Source organism: Oncorhynchus mykiss, chromosome 4 (assembly GCF_057628025.1).
Source record: "Oncorhynchus mykiss isolate SJ-2025 chromosome 4, ASM5762802v1, whole genome shotgun sequence".
NCBI lineage: Eukaryota > Metazoa > Chordata > Actinopteri > Salmoniformes > Salmonidae > Oncorhynchus > Oncorhynchus mykiss.
Window position 1 is genome coordinate 84158485 of NC_143025.1, and position 20185 is coordinate 84178669.

At 45.6% G+C, this 20185-nt stretch overlaps 1 protein-coding gene across 3 annotated transcripts in view; it reads left to right on the forward strand.

Annotated features, from left to right (window-relative positions):
- The window catches only part of LOC110522553 (sodium/potassium/calcium exchanger 4), a 45837-nt gene extending 25875 nt beyond the window's left edge, over positions 1-19962 (forward strand). For 2 of the 3 annotated variants that reach the window (XM_036976162.2, XM_036976163.2), the window contains exons 7-17: positions 3136-3210; positions 3328-3353; positions 3493-3546; positions 7200-7297; positions 10333-10502; positions 10969-11113; positions 11664-11830; positions 12059-12173; positions 12373-12485; positions 14179-14244; positions 15263-19962. In XM_036976162.2, the coding sequence (XP_036832057.1) occupies positions 3136-3210; positions 3328-3353; positions 3493-3546; positions 7200-7297; positions 10333-10502; positions 10969-11113; positions 11664-11830; positions 12059-12173; positions 12373-12485; positions 14179-14244; positions 15263-15412 (1179 nt within the window). In that variant the 3' untranslated portion in view covers positions 15413-19962. Of the gene's footprint in view, positions 1-3135; positions 3211-3327; positions 3354-3492; positions 3547-7199; positions 7358-10332; positions 10503-10968; positions 11114-11663; positions 11831-12058; positions 12174-12372; positions 12486-14178; positions 14245-15262 lie in introns of all 3 variants that reach the window. The other variant, XM_090233188.1, reaches the window with a different exon arrangement.
- Positions 19963-20185: the final 223 nt, after the last annotated feature.

Below are 20185 nucleotides of genomic sequence, written 5' to 3' on the forward strand. Positions count from 1 at the left end.
CATCCACAGGTACACCTCAAATTGACTCAACTGATGTCAATTAGCCTATCAGAAGCTTCTAAAGCCATGACATAATTTTCTGGAATTTTCCAAGCTGTTTAAAGGCACAGTCAGTCAACGTTAACTTCTGACCCACTGGAATTGTGATACAGTGAAATAATCTGTCTGTAAACAATTGTTGGAAAGATTACATGTCATGCACAAAGTAGATGTCCTAACCGACTTGCCAAAACTATAGTTTGTTAACAAGAAATTTGTGGAGTGGTTGAAAAACGAGCTCTAATGACTCCAATCTAAGTGTCTGTAAACTTCCGGCTTCAACTGTACGTATTCAGACCCTTTGCTTTGAGACCCTAAATTGAGCTCCGGTCCTGTTTCCTTTGATCATCCTTTGTTTGTACAAGTTATTTGGTGTCCACCTGTGGTAAATTCAGGTGATTGGACATGATTTGGAAAAGCACACACCTGTCTATATAAGGCCCCACAGTTGACAGTGCATGTCAGAGCAAAAACAAAGCCATGAGGTCGAAGGAATTGTCCGTATAGTTCCGAGACAGGATTGTTTCGAGGCACAGATCTGGGGAAGGGTACCAAAACATTTCTGCAGCAATGAAGGTCCCGAGAACACAGTGGCCTTCATTCTCAATGGAAGAAGTTTAGATTCACCAAGACCTCCTAGAGCTGACTACCCGGCCATACAGAGCAAACAGGGGAGAAGGGCCTTGGTCAGGGAGGTGACCGAGAACACAATGGTCACTCTGACAGTGCTTCAGAGTTCCTCTGTGGAGATGGGAGATCCTTCCAGAAGGACAAACATCTCTGCAGCACTCCACAAATCTAGCCTTTATGGTAGAGTGGCCAGACAGAAGCAGCTCGTCAGTAAAAGGCACATGACAGTCCGCTTGGAGTTTGCCAAAAGCCCCCTAATGGACTCTCAGACCATGAGAAACAAGATACTCTGGTCTGATGAAACCAATATTTTATTCTGGCCTGAATGCCAAGCATCACATCTGGAGAAAACATGGCACCATCCCTGCTGGGAAGCGTGGTAGTGGGAGCATCCCTGCTGGGAAGCGTGGTAGTGGGAGCATCCCTGCTGGGAAGCGTGGTAGTGGCAGCATCCCTGCTGGGAAGCGTGGTAGTGGGAGCATCCCTGCTGGGAAGCGTGGTAGTGGCAGCATCCCTGCTGGGAAGCGTGGTAGTGGCAGCATCCCTGCTGGGAAGCGTGGTAGTGGCAGCATCCCTGCTGGGAAGCGTGGTAGTGGCAGCATCCCTGCTGGGAAGCGTGGTAGTGGCAGCATCCCTGCTGGGAAGCGTGGTAGTGGGAGCATCCCTGCTGGGAAGCGTGGTAGTGGCAGCATCCCTGCTGGGAAGCGTGGTAGTGGCAGCATCCCTGCTGGGAAGCGTGGTAGTGGCAGCATCCCTGCTGGGAAGCGTGGTAGTGGCAGCATCCCTGCTGGGAAGCGTGGTAGTGGGAGCATCCCTGCTGGGAAGCGTGGTAGTGGCAGCATCCCTGCTGGGAAGCGTGGTAGTGGCAGCATCCCTGCTGGGAAGCGTGGTAGTGGCAGCATCCCTGCTGGGAAGCGTGGTAGTGGCAGCATCCCTGCTGGGAAGCGTGGTAGTGGCAGCATCCCTGCTGGGAAGCGTGGTAGTGGCAGCATCCCTGCTGGGAAGCGTGGTAGTGGCAGCATCCCTGCTGGGAAGCGTGGTAGTGGCAGCATCCCTGCTGGGAAGCGTGGTAGTGGCAGCATCCCTGCTGGGAAGCGTGGTAGTGGCAGCATCCCTGCTGGGAAGCGTGGTAGTGGCAGCATCCCTGCTGGGAAGCGTGGTAGTGGCAGCATCCATGCTGGGAAGCGTGGTAGTGGCAGCATCCATGCTGGGAAGCGTGGTAGTGGGAGCATCCCTGCTGGGAAGCGTGGTAGTGGCAGCATCCATGCTGGGAAGCGTGGTAGTGGGAGCATCCCTGCTGGGAAGCGTGGTAGTGGCAGCATCCATGCTGGGAAGCGTGGTAGTGGCAGCATCCATGCTGGGAAGCGTGGTAGTGGCAGCATCCATGCTGGGAAGCGTGGTAGTGGCAGCATCCATGCTGGGAAGCGTGGTAGTGGCAGCATCCCTGCTGGGAAGCGTGGTAGTGGGAGCATCCCTGCTGGGAAGCGTGGTAGTGGCAGCATCCCTGCTGGGAAGCGTGGTAGTGGCAGCATCCATGCTGGGAAGCGTGGTAGTGGCAGCATCCATGCTGGGAAGCGTGGTAGTGGCAGCATCCCTGCTGGGAAGCGTGGTAGTGGCAGCATCCCTGCTGGGAAGCGTGGTAGTGGCAGCATCCCTGCTGGGAAGCGTGGTAGTGGCAGCATCCATGCTGGGAAGCGTGGTAGTGGGAGCATCCCTGCTGGGAAGCGTGGTAGTGGGAGCATCCCTGCTGGGAAGCGTGGTAGTGGGAGCATCCCTGCTGGGAAGCGTGGTAGTGGCAGCATCCCTGCTGGGAAGCGTGGTAGTGGCAGCATCCCTGCTGGGAAGCGTGGTAGTGGCAGCATCCCTGCTGGGAAGCGTGGTAGTGGCAGCAGTTTACCTTCCAACAGGACAACAACCCTACGCACACAGCCAAGATGACAGAAGTGGCTTCGGGATAAGTCTCTGAACATCCTTGAGTGTCCCAGAGCCTGGACTTGAACCTGATTTGAACAACCGCAACACTCTCCACCCAACATGACACGAGCTTGAGAGGATCTGCAGAGAAGAATGGGAGAAATTCCCCCAGTACAGGTGTGCCAAGCTTGTAGCATCACACCCAAGAAGACTCGAGGCTGTAATCGCTGCCAAAGGTGCTTCAACAATGTACTGAGTAAAGGGTCTGAATACTTATGTATATGTGATATTTCATTTTTTTTTTATTTTTTATAAAGTAGCAAAAATGTGTAAACCTGTTTTTGCTTCGCTGTTATGAGGTATTGTGTGTAAAAACTATTGAATCAATATTATCAGGCTTTAACCTAACATGTGGAAAAAGTCTGGGTTTCTGAATACGTTCCGAATGCGCTATACGTAGAAAAGGGGATCCTAGATCAGAACGTCTAGTCTGAGACACTTTAGTTACTGAATACCAGAACGGATCTCTTTCCTGACTCTTTCTCTTTCTAGGTCGTAATGTTGGGTTGGTGGTCTGTTTTCCGAGATTCATTCTACTACATCTTGTCTATCCTAGCTCTTATTGCAGTAAGTCTGACATTAAATTGATCTTAACATGTACTGTATGCCACCATAAACAATATATTTATTGAATACTTCCTAACTGGCATTGTTTTGATTTCTTCCCGTGATCTTTTTCCCCAGTTCATTTACGATGAGAAGGTGGTGTGGTAAGTGATCTGCCCTTTTTTAAATATGACCTTTGATGTTTCATTGGTTATGTACCTGAACTCCTTATTGGGCGATATGTGATTTTATCGGGTTGCTGTGATGTGATTTCATTGGTCTGTGCTCCTCTGTCCGTCTCAGGTGGGAGAGCCTGGTGTTGGTGCTCATGTACTGTGGATACATCCTCATCATGAAGTAAGTGCTGCACTACTAAGTCTGACATCACGCAACTCAGGGCGGCCAATGAAACTGAGGGTGGATATCTTCTCCTGTACTTTTTAGCCAGTAGTTCTAAAAATAGAGCTAGCGAGCCAAAAGTGGTCCCCGTAAAAAAAAAAATTAAAAAATGGTGTACTACTTCATATACAGTACCAGTCAAAAGTTTGGACACCCCTACTCATTCAAGGGTATTTCTTTATTTTGACTGTTTTCTACATTGTAGAATGCCAAGAATGTGCAAAGCTGTCATCAAGGGTGGCTACTTTGAAGAATCTCAACTTTAAAATATATTTTTTTAACACTTTGTTACTACATGATTCATAGTTTGTCTTCACTATTATTCGACAATGTAGAAAATAGTAAAAATAAAGAAAAACCCTGAAATGAGTAGTAGGTGTGTCAACTTTTTTGACTTGTACTGTATATATGTGAAATATGTGAAAAGTATGCTTGTTTTTATTTATTTAACCAGGCAAGTCAGTTAAGAACAAATTCTTATTTTCAATGACGGCCTAGGAGCAGTGCCTGTTCAGGGGCAGAACGACAGATTTGTACCTTGTCAGCTCTGGGATTTGAACTTACAACCTTCCAGTTACTAGTCCAACGCTCTAACCACTAGGCTACCCTGTCGCCCCGTTGAACATCTCATTACAAAATCATTGTAAGTAATATGGAGTTGGTCGCCCCTTTGCTGCTATAACAGCCTCCACTCTTCTGGGAAGGCTTTCCACTAGATGTTGGAACATTGCTGCGGGGACTTGTTCCATTCAGCCAGAAGAGCATTAGTGAGGTCGGTCACTGATGTTGGTTGATTAGGCCTGGCTCGCAGTCGGTGTTCCAATTCATCCCAAAGGTGTTCGAGAGAGTTGAGATCAGGGCTCTGTGCAGGCCAGTCAAGTTCTTCCACACCGATCTCAAAAAAAACATTTCTCTATGGACCTCGCTGTGTGCATAGGGGCATTGTCATGCTGAAACAGGAAAGGGCCCTCCCCAAACTGTTGCCACAAAGTTGGAAGCACAGACTCGTCTAGAATGTTATTGTATGCTGTATCGTTTAAAATTTCCCTTCACTTGAACTAAGGGTGCTAGCCCAAACAATCAAATCACATTTTATTTGTCACATACACATAGTTGGCATATGTTAATGTGAGTGTTGCGAAATGCTTGTGCTTCTAGTTCTGACAGTGCAGTAATATCTAACAATTCCCTAACAACCACCTAATACATACAAATATAAAGGGGTGAATGAGAATATGTACATATAAGTATATGGCCGAGCGGCATAGGCAAGGTGCAATAGATGGTATAAAATGCAGTATAGACATGTAAACCATTATTTAGAGTGGCATTGTATAAAGTGACTAGTGATCCATTTATTCAAGTGGCCAGTGATTGGGTCTCAATGTAGGCAGCAGCCTCTGAGTTAGTGATTGATGTTTAACAGTCTGATGGCCTTGAGATAGAAGCTGTTTTTCAGTCTCTCAGTCCAAGCTTTGGTGCCCCTGTACTGACCTCAAATGCTGGATGGTAGCGGGGTGAACAGGCAGTTGCTCGGGTGGTTGAGGTCCTTGATGATCTTTTTGGCCTTCCTGTGACATCGGGTGTCATGGAGGGCAGGTAGTTGGCCCCAGGTGATGCGTTGTGCAGACCGCACCACCCTCTGGAGAGCCTTGTGGTTGTGGGTGGAGCAGTTGCTGTACCAGGCGGTGATACAGCCCGACAGAATGCTCTCGATTGTGCAGCTGTGAAAGTGTGAGCGTTTTGGGTGACAAGACACATTTCCTCAGCCTCCTGAGGTTGAAGAGGCGCTGTTGTGCCTTCTTCACCACACTGCTTGTGTGGGTGGACCATTTCAGTTTGTCAGTGACGTCTATGCCGTGGAACTTAGACCATTATTCCTCCTCCACCAAACTTTACAGTTGGCACTATGCATTCTGGTAGGTAGCATTCGCCTGGCATCCGCCAAACCCGGATTCGCCCATCGAACTGCTAGATGGTGACGTGTGATTCATGGTTCCAGAGAACGTGTTTCCACTGCTCCAGAGTCCAATGGCGACGAGCTTTACAGCACTACAGTCGACACTTGGCATTGCGCATGGTGATCTTAAACTTGTGTGCGGCTGCTCTGACACGGAAACCCATTTCATTAATCTTATTATATTTGCACCGCGTCATTGCTCTCTCTCTGTCTCTCTCTCTCTCCTTCTCTCTCTCCTTTTCTCTCTCCTTTTCTCTCTCCTTCTCTCTCTCCTTCTCTCTCTCCTTCTCTCTCTCCTTCTCTCTCTCCTTCTCTCTCTCCTTCTCTCTCTCCTTCTCTCTCTACTTCTCTCTCTACTTCTCTCTCTACTTCTTCTCTCTCTGTCTCTGTCTCTGTGTGTTCATCTTGCTAGCTGTCACTCAAATGGCGAGGGGGTGAAGCTCACTGGCTAGAACTTGATTGCTAGGGGGCTGGCCCACGTGGGGGGAAAATGTAGGGAAAATGGTGAAGCACAGCTACCAGAAAACACCCTAGGGATTTGGTGGCTAATTGAGGTAAGACCGTAATTCTGGTGATAGATTGAACATGTGAAGCAACACAAACATTAACACACACGATAACATACGCACTATACATACGCACTATACATACACATGGATTTAGTACTGTAAATATGTGGTAGTGGTGGAGTAGGGGCCTGAGGGCACACAGTGTGTTGTGAAATCTGTGAATGTTTTTAAAATGGTATAAAATGCCTTAATTTTGCTGGACCCCAGGAAGAGTAGCTGCTGCTTTGGCAGGAACCAATGGGGATCCATAATAAACCCCAGGAAGAGTAGCTGCTGCCTTGGCAGGAACTAAAGGGGATCCATAATAAATACAAACTACACATTGACACATCCAGCCCAAAGAGGTTTACATTTTCTGTAACATCTCTTTTAAGATGTTGTGTATATATTTCTAAGAAATGTACAAAGACTGAATGCAAAGATATTGAATTTGAATTTGATTTTTTGGGGGATGGGAGTTTTTTTTTTTTTTTTTCCCTGTCTGTTTCTGCCTTGGTTCATCCAGGACACTTTCTGCTGCCAGTAATCTGTCTCTCAGCCCCAGCCTGCTCACTCCCAGCCCAGCCATAACACTTTAATCCTCCCTCTGCAGTGGCTAAAGAGCACCAGACTTAACTGGATATCACTTGTCTCCTGTCTAGTTTGGAGGAAAGGACTTCTGACTGCCCTTCTATGACCCATTATGAAAGCCACTCGGAAAATAGCCTACTCACGGACTATTTCAGACTTTTCCGTCCGTAGGGGTTGCTGTATCATTAGAAGTGTGCATACATAGGATGTCAAATATATAACATGGTTCACATTCCCCAGAAGTTGCAGAACTGAGTTTGCCACAGTTTTTGTAAATATGACCAGTTGTAACAATGTTGATGCAGTTTACTGTATACACACGGCCAGTTTACAGGATCCAGATTAAATCCTAGTCCTAAAATGTTTTTTTCAATGGAGAATTAAGTGAATTTATTCATCTGTGTCCAGGAAACTGGTCCCTAGAGTTCACACAGCACTGCATACAATTGAGTTATTGGCTGTTGATGAACAAGGGGGCCATTGACCAGTGTCCCTCTCCCCTTTTCTCCCAGGTTTAACCAGAGCTTGCAGAAGTTGTTCACGGGGAAAGGGGGTAAAGACAAGAACCAGGCCAACGGTAACGCTGCGGCTAGCAGCGAGATGGAGGATGGTAATACAGCTTGTTATGGGGCTGCTGACCCCTCATTACCTATACTCAGCACAGCAGCAGGTAAGGCTGACCAGACAGGCTGTAGTACACACCAAGGCTTCTCAAAGACATATTCTCAACTGGTCTTCTTTGAAATTCCCAAAATTGACTAATGGCTGTTTTTTTTGAGGGAATGGCTGTTTTTTTTTTGAGGGAATGGCTGTTTTTTTTTTGAGGGAATGGCTGTTTTTTTTTTGAGGGAATGGCTGTTTTTTTTTTGAGGGAATGGCTGTTTTTTTTTTGAGGGAATGGCTGTTTTTTTTTTGAGGGAATGGCTGTTTTTTTTTTGAGGGAATGGCTGTTTTTTTTTTGAGGGAATGGCTGTTTTTTTTTTGAGGGAATGGCTGTTTTTTTTTTGAGGGAATGGCTGTTTTTTTTTTGAGGGAATGGCTGTTTTTTTTTTGAGGGAATGGCTGTTTTTTTTTTGAGGGAATGGCTGTTTTTTTTTTGAGGGAATGGCTGTTTTTTTTTTGAGGGAATGGCTGTTTTTTTTTTGAGGGAATGGCTGTTTTTTTTTTGAGGGAATGGCTGTGTTTTTTTTTGAGGGAATGGCTGTGTTTTTTTTTGAGGGAATGGCTGTGTTTTTTTTTGAGGGAATGGCTGTGTTTTTTTTTGAGGGAATGGCTGTGTTTTTTTTTTGAGGGAATGGCTGTTTTTTTTTTTTTGAGGGAATGGCTGTTTTTTTTTTTTGAGGGAATGGCTGTTTTTTTTTTTGAGGGAATGGCTGGTTTTTTTTTTTGAGGGAATGGCTGTTTTTTTTTTTTGAGGGAATGGCTGTTTTTTTTTCAATTGCGTTGGGTTGTGGAAGGGAAGTTGGAATATGGACTTCTGGGATTTGGGTAGGACTACCTCTGTCAGTGTGGTGAAGGTGTTGCAGTTCAACAGTCTCCATTCTACTACGCTGACTAACACTGGATAAGAGGTACCCTTCTGCTCAACCACAGTGCGCTCTCTTTCTCTCACTGCCTCTCTCTCAGCCTAGACACCTTATCTTTGGTATTAATGTCATAAGTGGCTTGTAACTTGTGTAGATGCGACCCATATCTTCCTGTTTCTTTCCACTGTCAAAGCGCCTGTCTGTTTAGCCTTACTAAAACCTTCTGTTGCTTATTGTGTGTAGTAACTGTTTCTGCGTGCTAGAATGCAGTGTTTCTCTGCAGCGTGTTGCTCTGCTTGTCTCTTGATGTTTCAGCCCACTGACCTATGGTACTAAATATCCAAATACAGGGAATGTTTGTCAGCTTTGTTTACTTAATGTATGCATATCAATTTCTATATAATCAATACTCTTGCTAATTGAATATAGAACACTTAAACCCTGCATCCAGGCATTATACTAGGAGTATGTTTAAAACACAAGTGAAAACGTTTCGCGAGAAGGTGTTTTTACACCTTAAAATAATTGTCCAGTGTTTCCAGATTTCTATTAGATATGACCTCTATTTAGTTACAGTGTGAGTGAAAAAATTTTTTCCTTCCAAAACCACAAGTTAAAAAGCATGTTTTCTGTGTTGGTGTTTTCCATTAGCACCGGCCGTCCGCTAGTCATTTTCACACGGCTACTTTTTCCACTTCATATTATCTAGACTGTTTTTCATTTAAAAGTTTCAATTTGCTTAGTCCATCAAGCCCCTCTGCCTCTAGAATGACTGACATGCATCTTCTAGTGATCTTTTGACAGAATAGGTGCATGTCAGTCACTAAGCAAGCGATGACAGGGAAACGCAGGCTGCTCAGTCTCGACTCTGTGGTTGATTGCAGTCAAATTTCTTCACACAGAGGAGGTAGAGGGCATGATGCTGGTGAATTTCCGCGTCCTATGTAATGTAAGTGGTAACGATGAGTTAATCAATTTAGCCTAATTATTGTTTTAATGCACATTATTTTCTTTCACGTAGCCGCCACGCGGAGTCGTGGCTCATGGGCTTTTTACTGTGCGTTGATTGACAACTGAATAGCAAGTGTTGACTAGTTTTATTTATAATACATATTTTTGGGGGGCAAATAATTATCTGATACACAACCAAAACAAATAGCCAATGCATTCAACAAGTTTGTCAAAGGCTTGATGTATTCGTTGCATGCTATGAATATGGGACAAAATACTAAGCTTTTGACTACATTAATATACATGTGTGAATTTGTCCCAATACTTTTGCTGCAATGTCTGAACGGTGCCCCCGGGTTATGGATTAAAACACCCTTAAGGCTGACAGCCTGCCTGCTGCTGACAGCCTGCTTGCTGCTGACAGCCTGCTGCTGACAGCCTGCTGCTGAACCTCTGTCACTGTCCCAATACTTTTGGAGCTCACTGTATATTGTATAGGGCCCCAACTAATGATCATTAATTCATTTAGGCTATGTCAAATCTGACAGATATACTTCACTGATATTCCTTTTTTTTTCCTTCAAGATGTGGGCAATTTACTTCATTTTTCTGTTCTAATAAAATACACAATTTGAAGAACAAACATTGTGGCAATACATATTTTGCAGTAAAACTGTGAAGACTTTAATCTCATGAGAAGACCAGTTACACGTTAAAGGGTTAAATGTTCTCCTAGAAAATAGAAATCCTGCTCATATTGGCCTAGATTTAGATGACATTCAAACAACTAACAATACACTCAACACATACATGTTCAAATGACTGAACATGTAAAGTCATGTCTTTTCTACAAGAGTCCACCAAAATAGAGCTCCTTAGGCCAAAAATGACTAAGGGAATGACCTTATCCCCTGAGGAAATAGCAAACAACTGTCTGAGATACAAGTTTGAGGTAGAGTTATGAAGTGTTTTGTTCTCCCAGTTTATGTTTTGGCCACATACGAGTATAGGATGAGACAACAACAACTTGTGGGTATGAGTTTTTTTAAAAGTGATTTACACTGGATAATTACGTGTTTTTTTTTGTGTGTTTTTTTGCTAGCATGTTTGTGTGTTAGCGTCTGTGTGCATGTCAGTTTGAAGGACTAATGTGTCTGTCCATCTCCAGTTAAGCCCAGTAAGGCTTACAGTCGTGGCTCTGTGGTCATGGTCGATGAGATTATGCACGCCAGCCCTCCCAAGTTACGCTTCCCAGAGGCCGGCCTCCGCGTCATGGTCACCAGCCATTTTGGACCAAAGACCCGGCTGCGCATGGCCAGTCGCCTCATCATCACTGAGGTATGGATAGATAGGGATGCAACTACAGGAACGAGATGAGGAGCAGATTGTTTCCATGTTAAAAAATGCAAGCGTCTCAGATATAGATTTTATAGTGTTCATTAGACACCAGACAGAAAGAATCTGACTGAAACAGCGGGGATCTACTTGGGGTGTGTTCACTAGTCGCAGACCGTAGCAAAACGTTTTGCGCTCTGCAACGCAAACTGTCAACTCCAAACGGAATAAGTTTTACAACAAAAAATGTAGGTTCTATTGGATTAATTCAGGTAGGTCCCTCCCTGTTTCGCTCTGTTTCCATTTGGTTGCTAGAGTAAACGGTAAAGTGTTTCAGTTGAAAAACGTTTTGCAACAGGTCAAAAGTTTTTCTACGGTCTGCGAATAATGAATTCACCCCTGGACGTTTTCGGATGTGTACCGTAATGAACTGTTTTGGTCTCCACCCTGTTTTGCCTCTTCCTCACAGCGTCAGAAGCTAGTCCAGGGTGCCAACGGGGTGGAGACCCAGGTTCTGGAGGGGAAGGTGGACATTGAGAATGGCAACGTGCCTGAAGACAAACCAGCAGAGGAGGAGCAGGAGAATGAAACCATCTCCCCCTTTCATATCCCTGGTGTGTGTGTGTGTGTGTATTAGCGTGATGTTTATCCAGACAGAGTCTAACATGACTGTCGATAGGAAATGTTTTGTCGACAAGATTGGTGCCATTTGCTTCCACTTCAGTAGACGTGTTGCCATTACCCAAATGATCCAGTGACTTTATCATATCATGACTCTAATGATCTCTGACAGTTATGTGCATGACAAACTCTAATGATCTCTGACACTGTTATGTGCATGGCAAACAATGCCAAGTGTGTGTATGAAACAAACTTGTTTCAGCTGTCAAGTGCTTAATGATTAAAGTAGCTGATGAGTTAAATTAGTTCTGTAAGTTGTGTGGGCTGGAACAAATACCTTCAGACCTCTGTGGATCTCCAGGACCAGAACACTGTTCTAGAATGTTGTAGAGTAGTAGGTTCATCTAGGGAGTTTGTCACCACTGTGCTTCTGCATGCTTTTCCAGACTCTTAGCCCCTTGGTTTACTGTAAAGCACTTTGACTGGATGTAAAAAGAGCTTTTATAAATACATACAAGTCTATCTGCCACTGCTGTTCTGCAGATGGCATCGGCAGCAAGTGCAAGTGGCTGATCTCGTGGCCCCTGCTGCTCCTCCTGTTCTTCACCATCCCCAACTGTGCGAAGCCTCGCTGGGAGAAGTTCTTCATGGTCTCCTTCTTCCTTTCTACCGTCTGGATCGCTGTCTTCTCCTACTTCATGGTCTGGATGGTGAGTCTCAGGGTAGAGCGTGTGTGGGGGGGGGGGGGGGGGGCGCGCGCAAGGGTTGTTTGTCATTCTGGTCAATTATCAGCCGTAACGTGTGGGGGGGGGGGGGGGGGGGGACGCGCGCAAGGGTTGTTTGTCATTCTGGTCAATTATCAGCCGTAACGTGTGGGGGTGGGGGGGTCATTCTGGTCAATTATCAGCCGTAACGTGTGTGTGTGGGGGGGGTCACAGGTCACCATCATCGGCTACACCCTTGGCATCCCAGATGTCATTATGGGCATCACCTTCCTGGCAGCCGGCACCAGCGTTCCAGACTGCATCGCCAGTCTCATTGTTGCTCGGCAAGGTACAGCTCTAGTTTCTGTCATTTCCCTGAACTGTTTGATAGGACATCTAGTCATTGGCTTTTTTTCATTGGGTGGGGTGGGGGGTCTTCGGACTGTACCATCTTTAGCGATACTCTTTAAGGCTTTTCCAAGTGAATTCTGGAGGTTGTTTTTTTTATGTAAAATGCTTATATTTGAACGACAGCTATTTGTGTTTAGGATTGGGTGACATGGCAGTGTCCAACACCATCGGCAGTAATGTGTTTGATATCCTGGTTGGGCTGGGCGTTCCTTGGGCACTACAGACCATGGCGGTCAACTATGGCTCCGAGGTAAGAACAGCTATAGGGAACGGAGTAGGGTGAGGTTGACCCCGGACACTGATCTTGGATCAGTTTAGCTTTTTAGTTAGGATGGGGGGGGGGGGGGAGTGGAAGCTGATACCTTCACCCTGGAGCATAGGGAACAGAGCCCACTGCTGAGAGCCCACTGCTGAGAGCCCACTGCTGAGAGCCCACTGCTGAGAGCCCACTGCTGAGAGCCCACTGCTGAGAGCCCACTGCTGGGAGATGTACAACTTTACCTCAATATGCACTAAATATTTGTAGTTTTGTAGTCATCTTTCTGGAAGTGAATACACTCAAATTAATTCAAGTGTTCATCACTCATGTTTTGAAGAGGGGAATAAAACCTTTTTAAGGACTGTTTCAGTACTGTGTGTCCTTGACCTTATTGTCGCTCCAGCTCTCTCCCACCTGTCTACTAGGAGTGCATCTCAATAGTAAAGATGTTCTCTGCTCATCATGGCTGGAGGAAGCCACTTAAGACTGTAGAGATACGCCCCTTGAGTTAACTAATACAGGGGCTGACTATGACCTGGAGCTGTGTGTTTACAGGGGTTGACTACGACCTGGAGCCGTGTGTTTACAGGGGTTGACTATGACCTGGAGCCGTGTGTTTACAGGGGTTGACTACGACCTGGAGCCGTGTGTTTACAGGGGTTGACTATGACCTGGAGCCGTGTGTTTACAGGGGTTGACTATGACCTGGAGCCGTGTGTTTACAGGGGTTGACTACGACCTGGAGCCGTGTGTTTACAGGGGTTGACTACGACCTGGAGCCGTGTGTTTACAGGGGTTGACTATGACCTGGACCCGTGTGTTTACAGGGGTTGACTATGACCTGGACCCGTGTGTTTACAGAGGTTGACTATGACCTGGAGCCGTGTGTTCTCAGGGGTTGACTATGACCTGGAGCCGTGTGTTTACAGGGGTTGACTACGACCTGGAGCCGTGTGTTTACAGGGGTTGACTATGACCTGGAGCCGTGTGTTTACAGGGGTTGACTATGACCTGGAGCCGTGTGTTCTCAGGGGTTGACTATGACCTGGAGCCGTGTGTTTACAGGGGTTGACTACGACCTGGAGCCGTGTGTTTACAGGGGTTGACTATGACCTGGAGCCGTGTGTTCTCAGGGGTTGACTATGACCTGGAGCCGTGTGTTTACAGGGGTTGACTACGACCTGGAGCCGTGTGTTTACAGGGGTTGACTATGACCTGGAGCCGTGTGTTTACAGGGGTTGACTGTGGCTGTCTTTACAGAGGTTGACTGTGGCTGTCTTTACGGAGGTTGACTGTGGCTGTCTTTACGGAGGTTGACTGTGGCTGTCTTTACGGAGGTTGACTGTGGCTGTCTTTACGGAGGTTGACTGTGGCTGTCTTTACGGAGGTTGACTGTGGCTGTCTTTACGGAGGTTGACTGTGGCTGTCTTTACGGAGGTTGACTGTGGCTGTCTTTACGGAGGTTGACTGTGGCTGTCTTTACGGAGGTTGACTGTGGCTGTCTTTACGGAGGTTGACTGTGGCTGTCTTTACGGAGTTGGGAACAACTTTTAGAATGTTGAATATTGTTCTAATTCTAAACTTTCAGTTAGAAAACATGATTGAAATATTCCCCGTCTAACTAACGTGCACTATACCTTCCATCTAACTAACATCTAACATGCACTATGCCTTCCCCCTCTAGGTCATGATCAACAGTCGAGGACTGGTCTACTCTGTGGTGTTGCTACTGGGATCTGTGGCTTTGACGGTGAGCAGATACCCTCTTTTGTAGAGCAGGATGCTTGTAATGCCAGGGTAGTGGGTTCGATGGGTCCACCCATACGTAAAACATGTATGCACGAATGACTAAGTCACTTGGATAAAAATGTCTGCTATATGGCATATTTTATACATGTATTGTAGTCTCTACACACAGTATAACTGGTCAGTAGTGTAATATCTATGACTGCTGCTGACCAATCTGACAGTGTATTTATTAGGCTGTGGCCAGAGATTGTGTGCGTTTGAAAAAAGTGCAATAAGCTGAATTGCGCTAATGGAAAGGGTCATTAGATGAATTTGCTGATAAGGTACACAACATGCATGCTGTTGCACTGTAGTAGTTGTTTTAAAGGGACTATGTGCAGTTAAAAACATAGGTACTGTATCTTAAATCACAGGTAATTGGAAAATGTAATTGCTTACACATGAAATTTGGGGGTATCATTTATAAATGTTAATATGCACAAATTTGATTTGACATTGTGCGTATGTACATAATATTGTGATTTATCGATATGAACGTGTGATTTGGATTGGATTTTTTAGCAATAAATGAAACAACTTTATTTTATCGAACTTTATTCATTTGGGTTATTGTAAATGCAGTTTATAATAACCCAAGTCATTTCTGTAAAAATGTAAGTAGTTGTAAATGTGGTAGCAGTTGTAAATGAGAACTTGTTCTCAACTGGCCTACCTGGTTAAATAAAGGTGAAATAAAAAGTATGGTATAAATTAAATGTGAACATTTGTCTCATTCTTAACTGTTGGACTGTGTGTGTGTGTGTGTGTGTGGAAGAGACAGATTAACTAAATGTTCTCAGTAATTTCTTGCATAATACCAGTCAGGTGTCCAGAGGTAGGATGTACAGCTGTGTTCCCCTCTGCAGAGGGACTATATATAGGATGTACTGTGTTCCCCTCTGCAGAGGGACTATATATAGGATGTACTGTGTTCCCCTCTGCAGAGGGACTATATACGATGTGTGTTTTCCTCTCTGCAGGTGGGGGGGATTCATGTGAACCACTGGAAGCTGGATCTGAAGCTGGGTATCTACACGCTGGTCCTCTACGCGGTCTTCCTGTGTTTCTCCATCATGATCGAGTACAACGTGTTCACCTTCGTCAACCTGCCCATGTGCATGGAGGAGTAGCTGGACCACACCCACCTCAACCAGGAAGCTCCACTCCCTCAACCCCTAACGGCAACCAATCACAATCAACTTTCCCCATCCTCCACCACGTTACTAAACCTGGTTATCTCCTGTCTGACAGGTCACCTGTCATTTTCAGAACTGACCTGTTGACCTCTTGATCTGATCCTGGTCTTTAAATATTTTCTTTCCCTGTGCTTGGACTCACTTTCCCATGAGGCTTTGTTCTGAGGAGTGGACAGACGCATTAAACGAACTGGACCCATTTTCAGACTATTCCATTTTCCATTCCCCCATCCACACGATCTGTAGTCTGATTGGCTGTCCTTAGCCTTCCCCTGCAGGCCCTAGAATCAACCCTACAGTAGTCTGTCTGACTGGCTTTCCTTAGCCTTCCCCACAGGCCCTAGAATCAACCCTACAGTAGTCTGTCTGACTGGCTTTCCTTAGCCTTCCCCACAGGCCCTAGAATCAACCCTACAGTAGTCTGACTGGCTTTCCTTAGCCTTCCCCCACAGGCCCTAGAATCAACCCTACAGTAGTCTGACTGGCTTTCCTTAGCCTTCCCCCACAGGCCCTAGAATCAACCCTACAGTAGTCTGACTGGCTTTCCTTAGCCTTCCCCCACAGGCCCTAGAATCAACCCTACAGTAGTCTGACTGGCTTCCCTTAGCCTTCCCCTGCAGGCCCTAGAATCAACCCTACAGTAGTCTGACTGGCTTTCCTTAGCCTTCCCCCACAGGCCCTAGAATCAACCCTACAGTAGTCTGACTGGCTTTCCTTAGCCTTCCCCCACAGGCCCTAGAATCAACCCTACAGTAGTCTGACTGGCTTTCCTTAGCCTTCCCCCACAGGCCCTAGAATCAACCCTACAGTAGTCTGACTGGCTTTCCTTAGCCATCCCCCACAGGCTCTAGAATCAACCCTACAGTAGTCTGACTGGCTTTCCTTAGCCTTCCCCCACAGGCCCTAGAATCAACCCTACAGTAGTCTGCCTCTTACAAACAACCCAAACATACCTCTGTCCAAGTTAGGGTTAGTCCTAACCCTCAACATTGACCCTCACCCCTTCTCCTACTCTTCTCCCATCCAAACTTCTCCTCTTCTCATCCCCACCCCACCGATCCACCCAAAGACCCTACGGAGAATACACAACCTCGCCCTAAAACTCTACCTCTCCCCCGAATCCTGCTTGTACCCTGAACCTTTGGAGGGGGAACTCTCCTCCTCCTCTTTCAGACCTGGACCCCTCTGACATAGTCCGAACTTTGACTTTTTCCAGATTGCTTCGTCCCACCCCTCTGCAGCAGACACTCATCTTTCACTCCTATCTACTCCTAACTTTTCTCTTCTCTCCATCAACTCTTAAAGACATTTTGTCAGGAAGCTTTGTGTCTCTGACTACCACAAGAGTTTCATGTATATTTGCAGCACAATGGAAAACTTGTGAACATGTTTTTTCTTGTTTTTGTATCGTGTTTTTGTTTTATAGTTTAAAAATGACTACAAAATACTTTTGAGAGCTTGTTGCAATCACAAAGGACATTGCCTGTTTCACAGTAATGAATTAGCACACAGAGAAAATACTTTTACTGTCAGGACATTTGGCTCTCCCTCGAAGGGAGGTGTCTGGCTCATGGCGGCAACTCAAATCCGTGGTGCTGAAATTCAGCTGTTTTTTTTTTTCTTGTTCTGAGATATCACACACACCCCCTCAGACTGCACAACACTGAAGAGAAAAAACACCTGCTCCAGAGTTGGGAGATATCTTTTGGACGGTGTCCATATTCGGACGTCTTTGGACAGTAGCATGTATATGTATAGTGTTACAGATGGGATTCGGTCTGTTCTTCTGTCTGCTCGACCCCCTTTGACCACCAGGGGGCAATGTCCCCTCACTCTGATCTATCTGCATGGCAGGGGTCTCAAGCAACCACATCCGTTTGGTTATCAGGGAATATCTGGAGCCAGATCCAGTAGGGGGCGACATAGGTGTTCTCTCTCAGAATTACTTGTAGATATTGCACTTTAAAACAAGCCAAGCTGTCCTCTCTTTCTGAATCAAATAGTGCTTCCTGTGTGTGTGGGGGGGGGGGGGGGGGTTGTTTGTGTATGTACTGTACTGTGTGTTTGTGTGAGAGAATGACGAGGGTGTGTGCTGACTTGCAGGCTCGCGCCCAGCTTGTTCTCACCGCCTCCCCCTTCCCTAATCCCCTATAGACTTGAACCTCTAACATCGTGAGCACATACCCATTTCTGTCTGCAGTGCAATGCATGTTGGGACAATAAATGCAGGCTCCTCCATGGCACGACCCCCCCCCCCCCCCACCCGGCACCCACTTTATAAATAAACGGCAGCTACATGCTACTGCAATCTAAGACATTTGACATCATGCAAAAACACCTGCAGGAACTTAGTCTACAATAAGCTGGAGAGACTTGCATTGATAGGGGAGTGTTAAAGATGAGGACTTATCTTTCCCTTTGTGTTGGCAGCAGGTACTTGTATATGCAATCTCAACGTAATGTGTGTTGGACTCTGGAGGAACTACATTGGTGTTGCCATAATGTTAGTGGAACATTTGAGCTCACTGGTCTGAATGACCTGCTAAAGGACCGAGCCAGAGGACATGGAGGAAAGGTTCTGGAACTGGAGATTCTGTGTGTGCCGGGGAGTCCGACCCTCTGGTACAAGGGCATTACTCAATCACCAACTCTACCTGAGGAGCGGAGGGGAAGGACTCCTGCTGGGAAACACTCCCCCCCCCCCCCAGGCTGGCTACAGATGGTTTAGTCCAGAATCCTCTGAACTTTCTGGAAGTTTTCCTTCTCCATGAAAGAACTTTGTGAGATGAGATCTCCACTCTGTATGAAGGACCTGAGGAGCAGACATTTTAGTAGCAGGACCCCTAAACTGATACCTTGGGGGGTAGACTCGCTGTGTTCAAGACTCTACTGCCCCCCCCCCCCCTCTTTATCCTCCCTTCTCATCACACCCCGATGCTCTCTCTGACCCCCCCCCCCACCCTTCTCGACCATCAGTTTATAGCAGTTACCCCCACTGCTCTGTATATACCCCAGTGGGTCTTTTCCCCATAGAAGAAAAGTGTTCTCTGCTAGTGCCATTCTGACTCTCATTGTTGTCTTTGCAACGATCACTGCATTCTCAATCTTTTCACTGGTTCTTCTTAACTGTACATACATAGATATTTTTTGAACATATGATGCTAGCTTTTTGGGTCAAGAGTATACCTGATTTCCTTTGTACATTTCCCTTTGTTTGTCTTGGTTTTGAGCGGTGGGTTTGGGTCTGTGTACAACACCTGTGTGGTCATGTCCTTGGTCCAATCCCCAATGGACCCCTAGACCCTACGCCCTAGGTACTTGTGGAGAGTTGAGTGTTTAACAGCTGTCAGTAATCGCTCCACATTGCTCAGAAGTTTCACCATATTGCGCTAATACCAGTCAAATCCTCTCAGATCTCCACTAGTGTATAGGGTCTAGGGTTGCTTTAAATTGGGCCCTCGGTGCCAGGTCCTGAGAGGTGACAACGGGTGTATTCATTAGTTGGACTGCTGCAAAATGTTTTGAAACTGAAACTGTTTACTTTAAACGGATAATGTTTTGCAACGAAAACGAGAGTTTCTATTGGACAAATTCAGGTAGGTCCCTCCCTGTTTGGTTCCTAGAGTAAACGGTTTGCGTTTAAAGAAATGTTTTGCAACGGTCTGCACCTAATGAATACACCTCACCACAGCAGGTCACACTGCTCTTACTGCTTATCCTAACTCGTCTAACACCCACATGGCACCGTGTAATAATTCTCTGGGCAACCTGCCACAACGTTATCACTTTTTAAAAAGAAAAATACTTCAGATGCCATCAATGTCATAAATGGCATAGCTCTGCATCGAAAATACAGATTGTATGGAAACCATGTTGTACAAAATAAAAGTGGCCAAATCTACACACACCCTCCCCCCTATGGCAAAAATGACCATGAACCTCATTTATAATCTAGTAGTGTGATTTTAATTGAACTTTTCCTCAGTGTGTGTTAAGACTGTATTGCTCTGTGTACTAAACTATAGTTAAATCATCTCTTTATAGCACACCTTGTTGAAGAAAAGTTAATTGTCAAACTAATAGATTATAGAGGTTTACTGAATTTTTTTGCACTCAGCAACCAATTTGTTTGCACTATGAAAATGTTGCCCATACACACACACACACACACACACACACACGTTCAATAACTATGACTTCTCAACACCAGAGTGGAGCCGTATGTAATTCTATTGAATGAATGAAACGACCTGATGCACTGTGAGCTCAATGTGATGTGAGAGTCATTTGTCAACCAATAAAAATGAGACATAAAACATAATGATAATATATTTAATGTAAAGTTAGTTAATATGAAACATTATCGAAAACATCTGTATAACTTATATGAATGTATTGTCTCGCTATACTGGACATATCCAACCGATGCATTTTACTGTAAAGCAATAACGTGAAAAAATTAAATTGCAAAAAGAATTCCTGAACATTTGTCTCAGTCCTTCAATACCAGATTTTTAAAAAGTCACTTATTAAATGTAGCAATTTAGTATGGATTTTGATAACTGTGCTTTGACTTGAATTTCTCAGCTGTAGTGTGTGTCTACATACATGGGCATTAATATGGAGTTGCCCCCCCCCCCCCCTTTCCTGCTATAACAGCCTCTACTCATTTCCACTAGATGTTGGAACATTGATGCAAGGACTTGC